The 16,410-nt window shown below is 53.4% G+C and overlaps 1 protein-coding gene across 1 annotated transcript; it reads right to left on the reverse strand.

Annotated features, from left to right (window-relative positions):
• Positions 1–407: 407 nt before the first annotated feature.
• On the reverse strand, positions 408–16,286 carry LOC119780095 (protein FAM160B2-like). Its single transcript, XM_038279994.1, has 18 exons — positions 15,862–16,286; positions 14,661–14,739; positions 14,502–14,587; positions 10,681–10,764; positions 10,459–10,563; positions 10,073–10,192; positions 9,874–10,005; positions 9,598–9,797; positions 9,448–9,529; positions 8,595–8,671; positions 8,360–8,516; positions 8,118–8,287; positions 7,938–8,045; positions 7,722–7,812; positions 4,015–4,161; positions 2,901–3,041; positions 2,717–2,817; positions 408–713 (listed from the first exon to the last, which is right to left on the reverse strand). The coding sequence occupies exons 1-18, from the start codon at positions 15,910–15,912 to the stop codon at positions 524–526; spliced, it is 2,121 nt and encodes a 706-aa protein (XP_038135922.1). The 5' UTR covers positions 15,913–16,286; the 3' UTR covers positions 408–523.
• Between the last annotated feature and the right edge of the window lie 124 nt (positions 16,287–16,410).

A 16,410-nucleotide genomic window follows, 5' to 3' on the forward strand; every position in this document is an offset into this window, starting at 1 on the left:
ATTCGGATCCAGTCAGGAGTAGGACCTGATGGAGCAGCAGCCAATCAGCAGCTTCCCTCTGCTCTTTGATCTTTGGCAGAAAAACATATCAAAAGCACTCAGTGAAGCTTCAAAGGATCAGAGGAACCTGCTACGACTGGTTCTGAGCGGTTCTGTGCTGCAGCACCCCGGATCAGGACCACACATCAGCTTCTGGAAGCACTTTGAGTGTTCAGTGATTGGCTCTGGTTGGAGTGGGCGGGACTTCCCAGCAGGTCTAATCATCATCACCGATTTAGGCGGGTCAAGTCCAGATGCTCAGTCTATTCCAGTTCGGATGGGTTGGTTCCAGTCCGGACGGGTCGGTCCTGGTCCAGATGCTCAGTTTTTACCAGTCCGGATGGGTCGGTTCTGGTCCAGAACTTCAGTCTGTTCCAGTCCGGACGGGTCGGTCTTGGTCCAGACGCTCAGTCGGTTCCAGTCCAGGTGCTCAGTTTCTCCCGGTCCGGTTCCAGTGCGGATGGGTCATTTCTGGTCCAGATGCTCAGTCTGTTCCGGTCCGGACGGGTCGGTTCTGCTCCAGCAGTCCGGTGGATCCGGGTGCAGACTCGTCCTCTGTGCTGAGGTTCTGCTGGTTCCGGTCCAGAGGCATCTTGATGAAGGCGATGGCGGCCAGCTCCTTGCAGAACTCCTCCAGAACGATGATCCCCTGGAGCAGCGTCAGGTGTTCTAGGCTGAGGACACGCCCACAGAGAAGGCAGGTGAGTGACATCATCAGTCAGCTGATCAGAAACAAGCCAGCAGAACTTTCCTGGGTCTGGGTCTGATGTATAGCAGACTGCTCTTAGGTTCTCATGGTTCCTGAGGAACAGGCTCTGCTCCAAATTCCTATGAAACCTCAGCAGAACCTTTTCATGCCGCTGGTAGCTTCTGTCTCGGTCCAAACTAACAAAGTTCTACAGATGAACACCTGAACCTTCAGCTGGGCCCAGAAATGAACCCAGATCTCATCAGGAGACTCCTAAGCAGAAACCAGAGTACAGCTGCGGTTCTGGTTCAGTTCAAGCAGGGTTGGGTTCTGGAACATCTCCCATCATCTCCATCTGAACCTGGAGGGAGGATGGACCTGCCAGGACATGGAGGTCCACCTCTACAGACTGGAGATCTTTGATCAGAAGAGAACAGGACCGTGGAGGTTCTGGAGGTTCTCAGTCTGGAACTGGAAGCCTGAGTGAAAAGTAGAGAGTTCCTGACAACCTGGTAGAACCCAGGTGAACCTCCTCCTGTGGTCAGAAGAACTCGGTTGTTTGTTCATGAACCTGTGAGATGGAGTCTCTGAAGGACTCGGTGGACCAACAGGAGTCTCTGAAGGACCAACAGGAGTCTCTGAAGGACTCGGTGGACTGACAGGACTCTCTGGACTGACAGGACTCTCTGGAGGACCAACAGGAGTCTCTGAAGGACCAACAGGAGTCTCTGAAGCACCAACAAGAGATTCTCAAGGACAAACAGGAGTCTCTGAAGGACTCGGTGGACCAACAGGAGTCTCAGGAGGATAAACGAGAGTCTCTGAAGGACTCGGTGGACTGACAGGACTCTCTGGAGGACAAACAGGAGTCTCTGAAGGACCAACAGGAGTCTCTGAAGGACCAACAGGAGTCTCTGAAGGACCAACAGGAGTCTCAGGAGGATAAACAGGAGTCTCTGAAGGACGCGGTGGACCGACAGGAGTCTCTGAAGGACTCGGTGGACCGGCAGGAGTCTCTGAAGGACTCGGTGGACCGACAGGAGTCTATGAAGGACACGGTGGACCGACAGGAGTCTCTGAAGGTCTCGGTGGACCGACAGGAGTCTCTGAAGGACCAACAGGAGTCTATGAAGGACTCGGTGGACCGACAGGAGTCTCTGAAGGACTCGGTGGACCAACAGGAGTCTCCGAAGGACCAACAGGAGTCTCTGAAGGACCAACAGGAGTCTATGAAGGACTCTGTGGATTGACAGGAGTCTCTGAAGGACCAACAGGAGTCTCTGAAGGACCAACAGGAGTCTCTGAAGGACTCGGTGGACCAACAGGAGTCTCAGGAGGATAAACAGGAGTCTCTGAAGGACGCGGTGGACCGACAGGAGTCTCTGAAGGACTCGGTGGACCGGCAGGAGTCTCTGAAGGACTCGGTGGACCGACAGGAGTCTATGAAGGACACGGTGGACCGACAGGAGTCTCTGAAGGTCTCGGTGGACCGACAGGAGTCTCTGAAGGACCAACAGGAGTCTATGAAGGACTCGGTGGACCGACAGGAGTCTCTGAAGGACTCGGTGGACCAACAGGAGTCTCCGAAGGACCAACAGGAGTCTCTGAAGGACCAACAGGAGTCTATGAAGGACTCTGTGGATTGACAGGAGTCTCTGAAGGACCAACAGGAGTCTCTGAAGGACCAACAGGAGTCTCTGAAGGACCAACAGGAGTCTCTGAAGGACTCGGATTGACAGGAGTCTCTGGAGGACTCTGTGGTCCATGGGGGTTCTCCTTCGTGATGCTGGGTATCAGGCTAACAGGTCTAAGGTCAATGAGGACTGAAGCTTATGTCTCTTTGGTACCAGAACACAGTCCTCCAGAACTGGTGGAGAAACGCTCTCCTGAGGTTCTCTCTGCTCTGGTTTAGGTCAAGCCCTCCTCTGGTTCTGCTTGGTCTCTCTAGATATGCAACAACAACAACATCTACAACAAACATGGAGCTACCTGGGGTTTTGGTTCAGGCCCAGTAGGTGTCTCCTGGTGTCCATCAGACGCTCTGAGATGTTGGAGACCTGCTGGGTCCGCTGCACCAGCTCCCCCATCACCTGAGACACGTCACACAGAGAGACAGGACGTGAGCGGAACGCAAAGCAGCTCTGATTGTTCTGGGTGTAACGGCCCGCCTTACCCTGACCAGGACAGAGAACAGCGATTTGCTGCTTGGGGACAGGGGGACGTACGGGTCCAGCAGGTATTCGTCCAACAGAGGGTGGTCAAAGGAGGAGAGACGGGACAAGATGGCAGTCAGCTGGAGGCTCAACTCGTATGGCTGTGAACAAAAAGGACACCTCAGCAGGGTTTCAGGAATTCAGGGAATGCATTGGTACAAGATGCAGGCTGTTCTCCTGATGTCCCCCATCTGAAGGATGGGGACGGCCAACTGTTCCCATGATTCATTGCAGCTCATAGCTGATTGGTCGAGGAGGAGCAGTGATGAATTTAATCTGCTCTCTGTGACTCATCTGTCACCTTCCATGTTTAAATACCAAAGCTAGCGTACCTTAACTTAATGCTAATCAGACAACGACCTTCCTCAGTGGAGACGAACTGGGCGGGCCTCCTTTCTTTGGTCTTTCTTTATTGTTGGTCTCAACTTCAGCTGACGGGCAACCGTTGCCTAAAGCTGCCAGTTCCAGAAAGGCAGAAACAAACCGTTCCACACAGATACAGGTGGGTTCTGGTTTTTATATAAATAACAATCCTGTTCTTATATTTTGGGGCCCATTGTAGTCATGGGCCCTTAGAGTGGTCCTTACATTTAAACCCTATATGGCCCCCTGATCTTTAGCACCTTTCCTCCACTTTTACATCTTTATATCTTTAGCATCAGCTTTAACAGTTGCTGGGCAGGTCAGGGCAGGGCAGCAGGCAATACCTAGACTGTCCAAAGTCACAGGCTGTTCCACAAGACCCCATCTACATGGGACGGATGCTGGGAGAAGCGGGGCCCCAGAACCTAGATGTACCCTTAAAGACAAGGGAGTCAGGGACCGAAAACAGGTGAACACACAGAGTCAGGTGACGGGTGGATACAGGTGACTCAGGAAACAGGCGGACAGGTTGACACGCAAGTCAGGGAACAGGTGGACACAGGCGAGTCAGGGAACAGGTAAGCAGGTGGACTCAGATGAGTCAGGTGACAAGTGGAGACAGGCGGGTCAGGGAACAGGTGGACACAGGCGAGTCTGACTAGAAGTAGATGATCAGCTATAGGGACAGGTGTGACCTCAGCTCTTGCCTACCTGTTGTAAGATGCGTCCCAGACGTTCAAACAGAACCTTCAGCAGGTGACCTTCGAAGAAGTCCCCTTCTTTACCTGGAGAGCAGGTAGGAGGGGGTAGAGTTTTTGGCCAGTCCCAGGAGAGAGAGAGAGACCGGCACTGGGCCACCTGATGGGAAGAGAAGCTTTACTATTAAGGTTGATCCAATCAGAGATAGACCTAAAGGGGCGGAGCTTGGTCCACATCTACGCAGCTCTATATAAGTACAGGACATTTACCATGATGTTAACAGGGGGACGTTTCACAAAGCAGGTTTAACAAACTCAGATTCAACTCTGGAACTCTAAGTTAATCTGGCTATAAAAAGTATGTGCATAAGAAGTATAAAAAGCCATTAACAGAGGAGCACCGATTTGACGAGTCACCATGACAACGGGCAACAAGAAGTGCCTATTTCAGCCCACTGGAACTAGAGATTTAATGAAGAAATAAAAAAGGAAAATGTGTTTAAAAAGACAGAAACATGAAAAGGAGACGACGGAGGAGAAGATTGTTGCTCAAGTTAATGTGTAAGTTTATATGAAGTGTCTATGGCAAGCCGTTTCTACATTTATTAAAAGCAAAAACAAAATTTTATTAGTAACAATTAAGTTTTATATATCTAATATTTACACATTTTAAGTGGCCTTTCTGACATTTATCAGCTGGACTGAAAATGTATTGATGAAATCTGAAATATATTTCTTCATATTCAAAATATACAAATGCTGACAAGTATATTAGGAATATGGAGATCTGAAATTAATTTCTAGACATCTAGAATGTTTATTCTAGATGTGAAGAATGCTATTTTGTTTGAAATGGTCTTTTTTTTTCAGACATCAGGAATACATATTCAGTAAAAATTATAAATATCAAAACGGCTTGCCATAGCCTGTTATGACCACAATAATATTAGGGGTTTATTTTTTGAATGGTAGTAGATCAATGTATCTATTTAGGTGAAATCATTTGTCAGCGGGTGAAGATGAAGAATAAAAAGGTTGTTCTAATATATAGAACCTGTTCACCATCTCATGGGTTCCTCCTCAGTTTGATCCTTTCTCTTTAAACATTAAATACTAACTGGCTGTTTGCAGCTGTAATGGATGTTATCATCCCGATAAATGGTCGTTATTAGAGGTCATCAGTCGCATAGAATGGCATCCGGACCCCCGACACGACGGAATGGCATCCGGACCCCCGACACGACGGAATGGCATCCGGACGCCCGACAAGACGGAATGGCATCCGGACGCCCGACACGACGGAATGGCATCCGGACCCCCGACACGACGGAATGGCATCCGGACGCCCGACACGACGGAATGGCATCCGGACGCCCGACACGACGGAATGGCATCCGGACGCCCGACACGACGGAATGGCATCCGGACCCCCGACACGACGGAATGGCATCCGGACGCCCGACACGACGGAATGGCATCCGGACCCCCGACACGACGGAATGGCATCCGGACGCCCGACAAGACGGAATGGCATCCGGACGCCCGACACGACGGAATGGCATCCGGACCCCCGACACGACGGAATGGCATCCGGACGCCCGACACGACGGAATGGCATCCGGACCCCCGACACGACGGAATGGCATCCGGACGCCCGACACGACGGAATGGCATCCGGACGCCCGACACGACGGAATGGCATCCGGACCCCCGACACGACGGAATGGCATCCGGACCCCCGACACGACGGAATGGCATCCGGACCCCCGACACGACGGAATGGCATCCGGACGCCCGACACGACGGAATGGCATCCGGACCCCCGACACGACGGAATGGCATCCGGACCCCCGACACGACGGAATGGCATCCGGACGCCCGACACGACGGAATGGCATCCGGACCCCCGACACGACGGAATGGCATCCGGACCCCCGACACGACGGAATGGCATCCGGACCCCCGACACGACGGAATGGCATCCGGACGCCCGACACGACGGAATGGCATCCGGACGCCCGACACGACGGAATGGCATCCGGACCCCCGACACGACGGAATGGCATCCGGACGCCCGACACGACGGAATGGCATCCGGACCCCCGACACGACGGAATGGCATCCGGACGCCCGACACGACGGAATGGCATCCGGACCCCCGACACGACGGAATGGCATCCGGACCCCCGACACGACGGAATGGCATCCGGACCCCCGACACGACGGAATGGCATCCGGACGCCCGACACGACGGAATGGCATCCGGACCCCCGACACGACGGAATGGCATCCGGACGCCCGACAAGACGGAATGGCATCCGGACGCCCGACACGACGGAATGGCATCCGGACCCCCGACACGACGGAATGGCATCCGGACGCCCGACACGACGGAATGGCATCCGGACCCCCGACACGACGGAATGGCATCCGGACGCCCGACACGACGGAATGGCATCCGGACCCCCGACACGACGGAATGGCATCCGGACGCCCGACACGACGGAATGGCATCCGGACCCCCGACACGACGGAATGGCATCCGGACGCCCGACACGACGGAATGGCATCCGGACCCCCGACACGACGGAATGGCATCCGGACCCCCGACACGACGGAATGGCATCCGGACGCCCGACACGACGGAATGGCATCCGGACGCCCGACACGACGGAATGGCATCCGGACCCCCGACACGACGGAATGGCATCCGGACCCCCGACACGACGGAATGGCATCCGGACCCCCGACACGACGGAATGGCATCCGGACGCCCGACACGACGGAATGGCATCCGGACCCCCGACACGACGGAATGGCATCCGGACGCCCGACACGACGGAATGGCATCCGGACCCCCGACACGACGGAATGGCATCCGGACGCCCGACACGACGGAATGGCATCCGGACGCCCGACACGACGGAATGGCATCCGGACCCCCGACACGACGGAATGGCATCCGGACATCAGCAATAAGACCTTTTTGGAGGCAGTCGTGGGTGAGCGGTTAGGGTGTCAGACTTGGATCCCAAAGGTTACCGGTTCGACTCCCGACCCGCCAGGTTGGTGGGGGGAGTAATTAACCAGCGCTCTCCCCCATCCTCCTCCATGACTGAGGTACCCTGAGCATGGTACCGTCCTGCCACACTGCTCCCTTGGGGCGCCATTGAGGGCTGCCCCCTTGCACGGGTGAGGCATAAATGCAATTTCATGGTGTGCAGTGTTCACTTGTGTGCGCTGTGTCACAATGACAAAAGGGCTTTCACTTTTTGTATCAGACGCTGTATAGAACTATGATATGGTGAGACCATGGAGGGTCCGAGTCAGGGAGAGACTGGAGCTGGTCACCAGGTCAGACAGAGGAACACAGATTAGGAGAACAGAGAGTTTTATTTCTTTAACGTTTTATGAGCCAAACTGTGATTAACCATGTTAGCTTCCATCTGACGCCAAACACTATAATTATAGATATTACAAATAAAACATCAACATTCAATCATTTCTGTTAGAAATTATTCCTTCCTACCAAACCAAACTATTCTGATTTTATTCCTTAAGACGATTTAAAGAAAACCACAAACTCTCTGATCTTATGCTAGGATGTTTCAGGACAACCTGACGTCTCCCTGAGCTACGGAAGCCCAATGAGGACATTGGCTCATCTGATGGATCCTTGGGTAACCATGACAACCGCCCCCAACCTGCTGGGTCTGTTACCAAGGAGCGAGCATCCAGCACGTAGGACTCATAGCCTCCTTCCTGCAGCAGGTGGGCGGATCGCACCTGGACCGGAACCAGACACAGGAAACTGAAGGCAGAGAGAGTTCTGTCAGAACCTCTGAGACCAGAACCAGCCAGGAGGTCTGCTGACCCAGCAGAACCTGCTCCTCAGCCATCATGTTCTGGTTCTGCTGGGATCATTTGGGTCGGTACCTGTTTACGACGTCTGCAGCCGATCCTGGAGCAGCAGGCTGATGAAGAGGAGGAGGAAGGTGGTCATCAGGGAAGCCGTCTGAGAAGAAGGGGTCGTCGTCCAGGTCCCTGAGGGACAGAAGCAGCCGGTCAGTCCGAGTACACCCCTCCCCTGCCTGGGGGCCCCAGTGATGCACCTACTGGGGGTCCTCGCCCTCCTCGCCGCTGTCAGGCTGCCGCTCCTCTGGGACCCCTACAGGTGACGACAGGTAACTGCGGCTTTGCAGGAAGCTCAGCACCAGGTGGTCCAGAATGTCCCTGTGAGGCTTCTGTAGCAGCTCTTCCACCAAAGACAGAGACGTCATGCTGATCTGAGGACACAGAGACTCAGCGGAGCCTAGATCTCAGGTGCCTGGCTTTGTGGGCGTGGCCCTCAGCCTCACCTGCTCAGAGACGTGGTCGCAGCGACGCAGCAGCTGCTCCATCAGGGACGGCGTCCTCAACAGGAAGTGGAGGAGCTGCTCCAGCAGAGACGGGGACTGGACCATTCTGACAACATGGCAGAGGACAGAGGTGGACACCAGGATGTTCTGCTCACACCTGGATACCGTATACAACTGCATGTTAGGCTCCGCCCCCTCAACAGGAAAAACAACAGGAGGAGGAAGGAAAGCGTACGTGTGCAGCAGCTGAGGAAGAAGAGTCTCCATGAGCCACAGGCCACGGACACATTGGGACACCTGGACAGACAGAACCTGGACAGGAGACCAGATGGATCAGAACCAGAGGTCTGAGCTCACAGCTGCAGCGGGAGATCAGTCAGTCTGACTCACTGATTACATTCAATTCAATTCTATTCAGAAGAGAGCACATCCAGTTAGTCACAGTCAGAGAAACAGGACTACACTGGAAAAACAGGCACCTCTGCTGGTAGTAGCTGTGCTGCTGCCATCAACACCTTTGTTTCTAGATGTTGGAGCTTGGCCTGTTTTCCAGTGTAGTCCTGTTTCTCTGACTGTGACTAACTGGATGTGCTCTCTTCATCCTCTGACATGGGAGCTGGCTCGGAGCTCGTCTGCCTGGCTGTGTGTTTCCTGGACGGGGCCGCCTGTGGAGCTGGTTGACAGTTGCCTTTTGTATCTATGCTTCTTTTTCTATGTCTGCTTCTGTCTCCTTGAACCCCAGTGGGCCTCAGCAGATGGCCGCTCACACTGAGCCTGGTTCTGCTGGAGGTTTCTTCCTGTTCAAAGGGAGTTTTTCCTCTCCACTGTCGCTACAAGCATGCTTAGTGTGAGGGATTGCTGAAGAGTCAATGAGTCGATGCAATCAGCTGGTTTTCCTTAGATAGAAAACTTTGAATCAATCTGACTGGATGATCTGGTGAACTGGAAAGTGACCTGAGATGACATGATGTGAATTGGAGCTATAGAAATAAAGTGAAGTGAAAAGTAGAGTAAACCTGCAGAAGTACTACTGCAGGTTTACTGTAGTCGTACTACTATAGTATCTCTGCAGTAGTAGAGCTGAGTACCTGGGGAGCGTCTGTGGTCAGCTGATCCAGGAAGTGGAACCAGGAGAGGAAAGAGGTCAGGTGATCCAGTTGAGACTCCGACCTATAAGGACACACAGAGGTCAGATGAGGTCTGCTGCTGTCTAGCCAGTCTCCATGGTAACCACCGACCTCCATGAGGGGCGGGGCCAGCTCCTCAGCTCCTCTGCCTCCAGCTGCTCCTGGGGCAGCAGGCAGTAGAGCTCCTGCAGCCTCCCAGCCAGCAGCTCTCCCAGCTGGGCCCCAGCAGGAAGCAGCTCCTCTGAGGATCCATCCAGGAGGGCCGACAGCAGCAGGAGGCCCTCACAGGCCTTCAGACGCACCGGGGGCCGCTGAGGAGACAGGAGCACAGCAGGAGGACGTAAGGACACCGCAGGAGAACATGGGGACAGCCTCTAAGAAACTCACAGGACTCCTGCTGAGCTGCACCAGAACCCACAGCAGACCCTGCTGGGAGTGGACGGGGCTTGATGCAGAGGGCTCTGATTGGCTGCTGGCTGCATCAGCGCTCTGACTGGAGGACAGCTGCTGGTCTGGGAGCTGAAAGCACAAAAATCATCAGCAGGAGGCGGAGCTAAAAGCTCTTAGCTGTTCCTCAGCTGCTCACCTGCAGAACGTTTTGGAGAACATGTGGATCCTGGTTCAGTCTGCTGCAGACGGCAAACAGGAAGCGGACCTCCTCCTTCTCAGCACCGGAACCAGGAGGAGCACAGAGTTCAATCAGCTTCTGATGAAGGAGGACAAACATGGAGCCTTAGGACCATGGCCTGGGTCTGAACCCGGTCAGAACCGGGTCAGAACCAGGCCAGAACCGGGTCAGAATGTTCTAGATGTTTCTGCAGAGGTCGGGTTCCTGCTGTGGTAACTGTTGCTCCAGATCATCAGTCAATGACCGTGATCCTACAGCCCTTTGGATCCTCCCCAGTAGCTAAACTGGAGCAGCCTGCTGAAAGGATTGGGTCAGAACCAGTCCCCAGCTGGACAGTAGCTCACCTGTACTGGTCTGTAGACGGGGACGAGCTGCAGAAGAGGCTTCTGCATCTGAAGCAGCAGCTTGGTGACAAAGATCAGGACCTGCTGGGTCATCCCTGGAGGATACTAAGGAGGACAGAACATCCATGAGTCCGATCCACCTTCTTCCCAACAGAACCACAGGATTCTGAGCCCCACCGAGCACCTAGATCAGAACCAGGAGGGTTCAGCAGGTGAGCTTACCTGAGCCTTCGCCAGGGTGGTCATGGTCTCCAGAAGTTTGTGCTGCAGCAGGTACTGCAGACAGGGCCCGGTTTGCTCCACATCCTGGACCAGAACACAGGGAACGGGTCAGAACCGGCTGGCTTAAAACGCACCACAAAATTTTTCCCTCCACCTGGAGAGAACCCTGCCTTAGAGTGAGGGTTGGAACCGAAGAACCTCCCCCATCAGCCTCTAGAACCTCCCGCATCAGCCTCTAGAACCTCCCCCATCAGCCTCTAGAACCTCCCGCATCAGCCTCTAGAACCTCCCCCATCAGCCTCTAGAACCTCCCGCATCAGCCTCTAGAACCTCCTCCATCAGCCTCTAGAACCTCCTCCATCAGCCTCTAGAACCTCCTCCATCAGCCTCTAGAACCTCCCCCATCAGCCTCTAGAACCTCCTCCATCAGCCTCTAGAACCTCCCCCATCAGCCTCTAGAACCTCCCCCATCAGCCTCTAGAACCTCCCCCATCAGCCTCTAGAACCTCCTCCATCAGCCTCTAGAACCTCCCCCATCAGCCTCTAGAACCTCCCCCATCAGCCTCTAGAACCTCCTCCATCAGCCTCTAGAACCTCCTCCATCAGCCGTCAGAACCTCCCCCAACAGCCTCTAGAACCTCCTCCATCAGCCTCTAGAACCTCCTGCATCAGCCGTCAGAACCTCCCCCATCAGCCTCTAGAACCTCCCCCATCAGCCTCTAGAACCTCCTCCATCAGCCTCTAGAACCTCCCCCATCAGCCTCTAGAACCTCCTCCATCAGCCTCTAGAACCTCCTCCATCAGCCTCTAGAACCTCCCCCATCAGCCTCTAGAACCTCCCCCATCAGCCTCTAGAACCTCCTCCATCAGCCTCTAGAACCTCCTGCATCAGCCGTCAGAACCTCCCCCATCAGCCTCTAGAACCTCCCCCATCAGCCTCTAGAACCTCCCCCATCAGCCTCTAGAACCTCCCCATCAGCCTCTAGAACCTCCCCATCAGTCTCTAGAACCTCCTCCATCAGCCTCTAGAACCTCCTCCATCAGCTTATAGAACCTCCCCCATCCGCCTCTAGAACCTCCCCCATCAGCCTCTAGAACCTCCTCCATCAGCCTCTAGAACCTCCTCCATCAGCCTCTAGAACCTCCTCCATCAGCCTCTAGAACCTCCTCCATCAGCTTCTAGAACCTCCCCATCAGCCTCTAGAACCTCCTCCATCAGCCTCTAGAACCTCCTCCTTCAGCTTCTAGAGCCTCCTCCATCAGCCTCTAGAACCTCCCCCATCACCTTCTAGAACCTCCCCATCAGCCTCTAGAACCTCCTCCATCAGCCTCTAGAACCTCCCCCATCAGCCTCTAGAACCTCCTATATCAGCCTCTAGAACCTCCTATATCAGCCTCTAGAACCTCCTCCATCAGCCTCTACAACCTCCTCCATCAGCCTCTAGAACCTCCCCCATCAGCCTCTAGAACCTCCTCCATCAACCTCTAGAACCTCCTCCATCAGCCTCTAGAACCTCCTCCATCAGCCTCTAGAACCTCCTCCATCAGCCTCTAGAACCTCCTCCATCAGCCTCTAGAACCTCCTGCATCAGCCGTCAGAACCTCCCCCATCAGCCTCTAGAACCTCCCCCATCAGCCTCTAGAACCTCCCCATCAGTCTCTAGAACCTCCTCCATCAGCTTATAGAACCTCCCCCATCCGCCTCTAGAACCTCCCCCATCAGCCTCTAGAACCTCCTCCATCAGCCTCTAGAACCTCCTCCATCAGCCTCTAGAACCTCCTCCATCAGCCTCTAGAACCTCCTCCATCAGCCTCTAGAACCTCCTCCATCAGCTTCTAGAACCTCCTCCATCAGCCTCTAGAACCTCCTCCATCAGCCTCTAGAACCTCCCCCATCACCTTCTAGAACCTCCCCATCAGCCTCTAGAACCTCCTCCATCAGCCTCTAGAACCTCCCCCATCACCTTCTAGAACCTCCCCATCAGCCTCTAGAACCTCCTCCATCAGCTTCTAGAACCTCCCCATCAGCCTCTAGAACCTCCTCCATCAGCCTCTAGAACCTCCCCCATCACCTTCTAGAACCTCCCCATCAGCCTCTAGAACCTCCTCCATCAGCCTCTAGAACCTCCTCCATCAGCCTCTAGAACCTCCTCCATCAGCCTCTAGAACCTCCTCCATCAGCCTCTAGAACCTCCTCCATCAGCTTCTAGAACCTCCCCTTCAGCTTCTAGAGCCTCCTCCATCAGCCTCTAGAACCTCCCCCATCACCTTCTAGAACCTCCCCATCAGCCTCTAGAACCTCCTCCATCAGCCTCTAGAACCTCCCCCATCAGCCTCTAGAACCTCCTATATCAGCCTCTAGAACCTCCCCCATCAGCCTCTAGAACCTCCTATATCAGCCTCTAGAACCTCCTCCATCAGCTTCTAGAACCTCCTCCATCAGCCTCTAGAACCTCCTCCATCAGCCTCTAGAACCTCCCCCATCACCTTCTAGAACCTCCCCATCAGCCTCTAGAACCTCCTCCATCAGCCTCTAGAACCTCCCCCATCACCTTCTAGAACCTCCCCATCAGCCTCTAGAACCTCCTCCATCAGCTTCTAGAACCTCCCCATCAGCCTCTAGAACCTCCTCCATCAGCCTCTAGAACCTCCCCCATCACCTTCTAGAACCTCCCCATCAGCCTCTAGAACCTCCTCCATCAGCCTCTAGAACCTCCTCCATCAGCCTCTAGAACCTCCTCCATCAGCCTCTAGAACCTCCTCCATCAGCCTCTAGAACCTCCTCCATCAGCTTCTAGAACCTCCCCTTCAGCTTCTAGAGCCTCCTCCATCAGCCTCTAGAACCTCCCCCATCACCTTCTAGAACCTCCCCATCAGCCTCTAGAACCTCCTCCATCAGCCTCTAGAACCTCCCCCATCAGCCTCTAGAACCTCCTATATCAGCCTCTAGAACCTCCTATATCAGCCTCTAGAACCTCCTCCATCAGCCTCTAGAACCTCCTCCATCAGCCTCTAGAACCTCCCCCATCAGCCTCTAGAACCTCCTCCATCAACCTCTAGAACCTCCTCCATCAGCCTCTAGAACCTCCTCCATCAGCCTCTAGAACCTCCTCCATCAGCCTCTAGAACCTCCTCCATCAGCCTCTAGAACCTCCTATATCACCCATCAGAACCTTCTCATTTTTTTAGCCTTCCTCCTTCAGTCTCTCCTGAACAGAACTGTTGGTTCCATGGAGGCCAGTGGTCCCAGGGCACCACTCTGCCACCATCATGTTTGACTGCAGGGCCAGCTTCTTCCTCCTGGCTCCTCAGACCAGGTTCCCAGGATTCTATGGGATCATCAGGAGCTTTACTGAGTTCTGCCGGGTCTGCGGAGGTTCTGGAACCAGTCGGTCATTCTGAATTATCACCTCTGACCTTTGCTGAGGCTGTTCTGGGCTAACCGACTGGATGAGGAATAGTTTAGTATTCCAGCTTCTCCAGTGAAGGTTCTGAACTTTTCCTCATGTTCTCTCTCCCCTACAGGAACCCCAGCTAGACTGGGCTGCTGGACCTGGAACCTGAGTTCCTCTGCAGAATCAAGCAGGTGGAGAACGTCCTCAGGTGAACCCAGGTTCCACAGGCTCCATCTCTTGGTCATTTCTCCTCTGTGTCTTAGAAAGGCCAGTCTAGATAATTAGTTCTAGATGTTCTCTCTCTCTCTCAGGTATTTGGGATGTTCTAGCTTCCAGAGCTAACTTCAGCCCTGACCAGTAAAACCAGACGTTTCAAGGCTGTGCTCATGATGTTGCCATGGTAACAGCTGTGTGTGAGGTCATCACCTGCTGCTTCTCTTCGTACACCAGGATGTCAGACATCTGCCGCAGACGCCAGGGGATGTCGGTCTGGGAGGCGGGGCGGCTGTCATCTGCACAAAGAATGGGCCAATCAGGCGTCAGCTGGTGGTGTGAGGTAGCAAGTAGCTGCTGACCCAACCTCACCTGTGGTCTGGATGTAGTAGGTGGTGATGGACCTCCAGTGATCCACGAAGGAGTCCAGCAGGTCCACCGTAGGTTCCCTCTGGAAGACATGCAGAGGCCAGGCTGGTTCAAACTGGCCAGACTGGTGTAAACTGGTCTGACCAGCCTCTAGAACCTCGGATCGGAACCACTTCAAAATTGGAGAGAACACCATCCCAACTATCCAAGAAAAGCCTGTGAAGCGCTTGGGGAAGTGGTACAGATGCTTAGCCAGCGGCCAGCGCTGCGTGTCCTGTGACATCATCAATGACCCCCCCACCATGGACTGTTCTCCCTGCTGCCCTCTGGGAAGAGGCTTCCCAGCATTCAATGCAGGACCAGCAGGTTCTGCAGCAGCTTCTTCCCCACCGCCATCACACTGATGAACTGTTGGAACTGAAACTATGCAGTCACGTCTTTACTGTTTTCATCACTGTTTTTATCCTGCCTTATCAACGCTGCACTTTAAAAACTGAAATAGTCTACAGAGCTGTTCTTAATGAAATTTATTTTTCTTTACACACAAAATGATCAAATAAAATCTAAGACTAGAGTGAAGGCAACAGGCCAACCAGGTCTAAGCATCTCTGGGAACTCCTTCAAGACTGAGAACCATTTCAGGTGACGGCCTCTGGAAGCTCATCAAGAGAATGAGAGAGAGATCAAAGCTAAAGGAGGCTACTTTGAAGAATCTAGAGTAGAAGACATTCTCAGTTGTTTCATTTTTCTCTTCAGTATATATATTATTATATATAATATATATAATTCCACGAGTTCATTCATAGTTCTGATGCCGTCAGTGGAATCTATAATTTTTATAGTCATGAAAATAAATATCTCTCTCTGAATGAGAAGGAGTGTCCAGACTTATACTCTGTATTGTAGATATATAAACACACATATATAAGTATATAGATAAATATTATATATGTATATATTTATATGTGTGTGTTTTTATGTAGATCTATGATGTGCTGCATGAAACAGCTGCAGGGTTGTAGATCTAGAGGAATAGAGCTGAGCTAAAGGCTGTGGGTCCACCTCATTCAGCAGTCAGCTGGTAGCCTACTGCGCATGCGCAGTTTCAGCTAAACACGGCTGCTAGCTTATAGCTTCATGGAGGAGCTGAGGGGACAGGAGGGACATGGAGAGTGTCTCCGTGTCCCCCGTTCCGCGGACTCACCGCCTCCAGGGCCCCCAGCAGCATCCCGCTCAGCTTGTTGAACATCTCCATCTCCACGGAACCGCGTCCACGCGTGGAAAGACCACTGGAAACCAGAGCCGAACCCACAGCCAGCTCGGACCAACAACTTCCGGTCTGAGACTTCAAAATACACAACCCAGGTGTTCTACCCCGGAAATGACGTCAAACGGGCAAGTTCCGGAAAATAAAAGCCGGAAGTGAAGCAGAATGAGGGGAGATGTTCAAAATCAGAAGAAATCAGGTCCAGAGAATCATCCCAGAACCAGGTTCAGAACCAGGTCCAAAGGTTCCCCTGCGGCTCTGGATCTGAAGATGTTCTGATCCAGATCTCTGATCCAGAACTCTGGTCCAGAACATCGTCCCACCTCAGTCTGCAGAGGAGACCTGAAAGTGGGTCATAGAACCCAAACCAGTAACTGAACTGGACCTTGCAGTGGTTCTGTTCCAGAGGAACAGTTGGTTCTGTTGGGTCCGGTAACAGCAGGTGCTTCATCTCTGGACCTGGAGAAGTTCTGATGGAACCACAGC

This window comes from Cyprinodon tularosa, unplaced genomic scaffold (assembly GCF_016077235.1).
Source record: "Cyprinodon tularosa strain WSP-4 unplaced genomic scaffold, ASM1607723v1 ctg1543, whole genome shotgun sequence".
In the NCBI taxonomy this organism is placed as follows: Eukaryota; Metazoa; Chordata; class Actinopteri; order Cyprinodontiformes; family Cyprinodontidae; genus Cyprinodon; species Cyprinodon tularosa.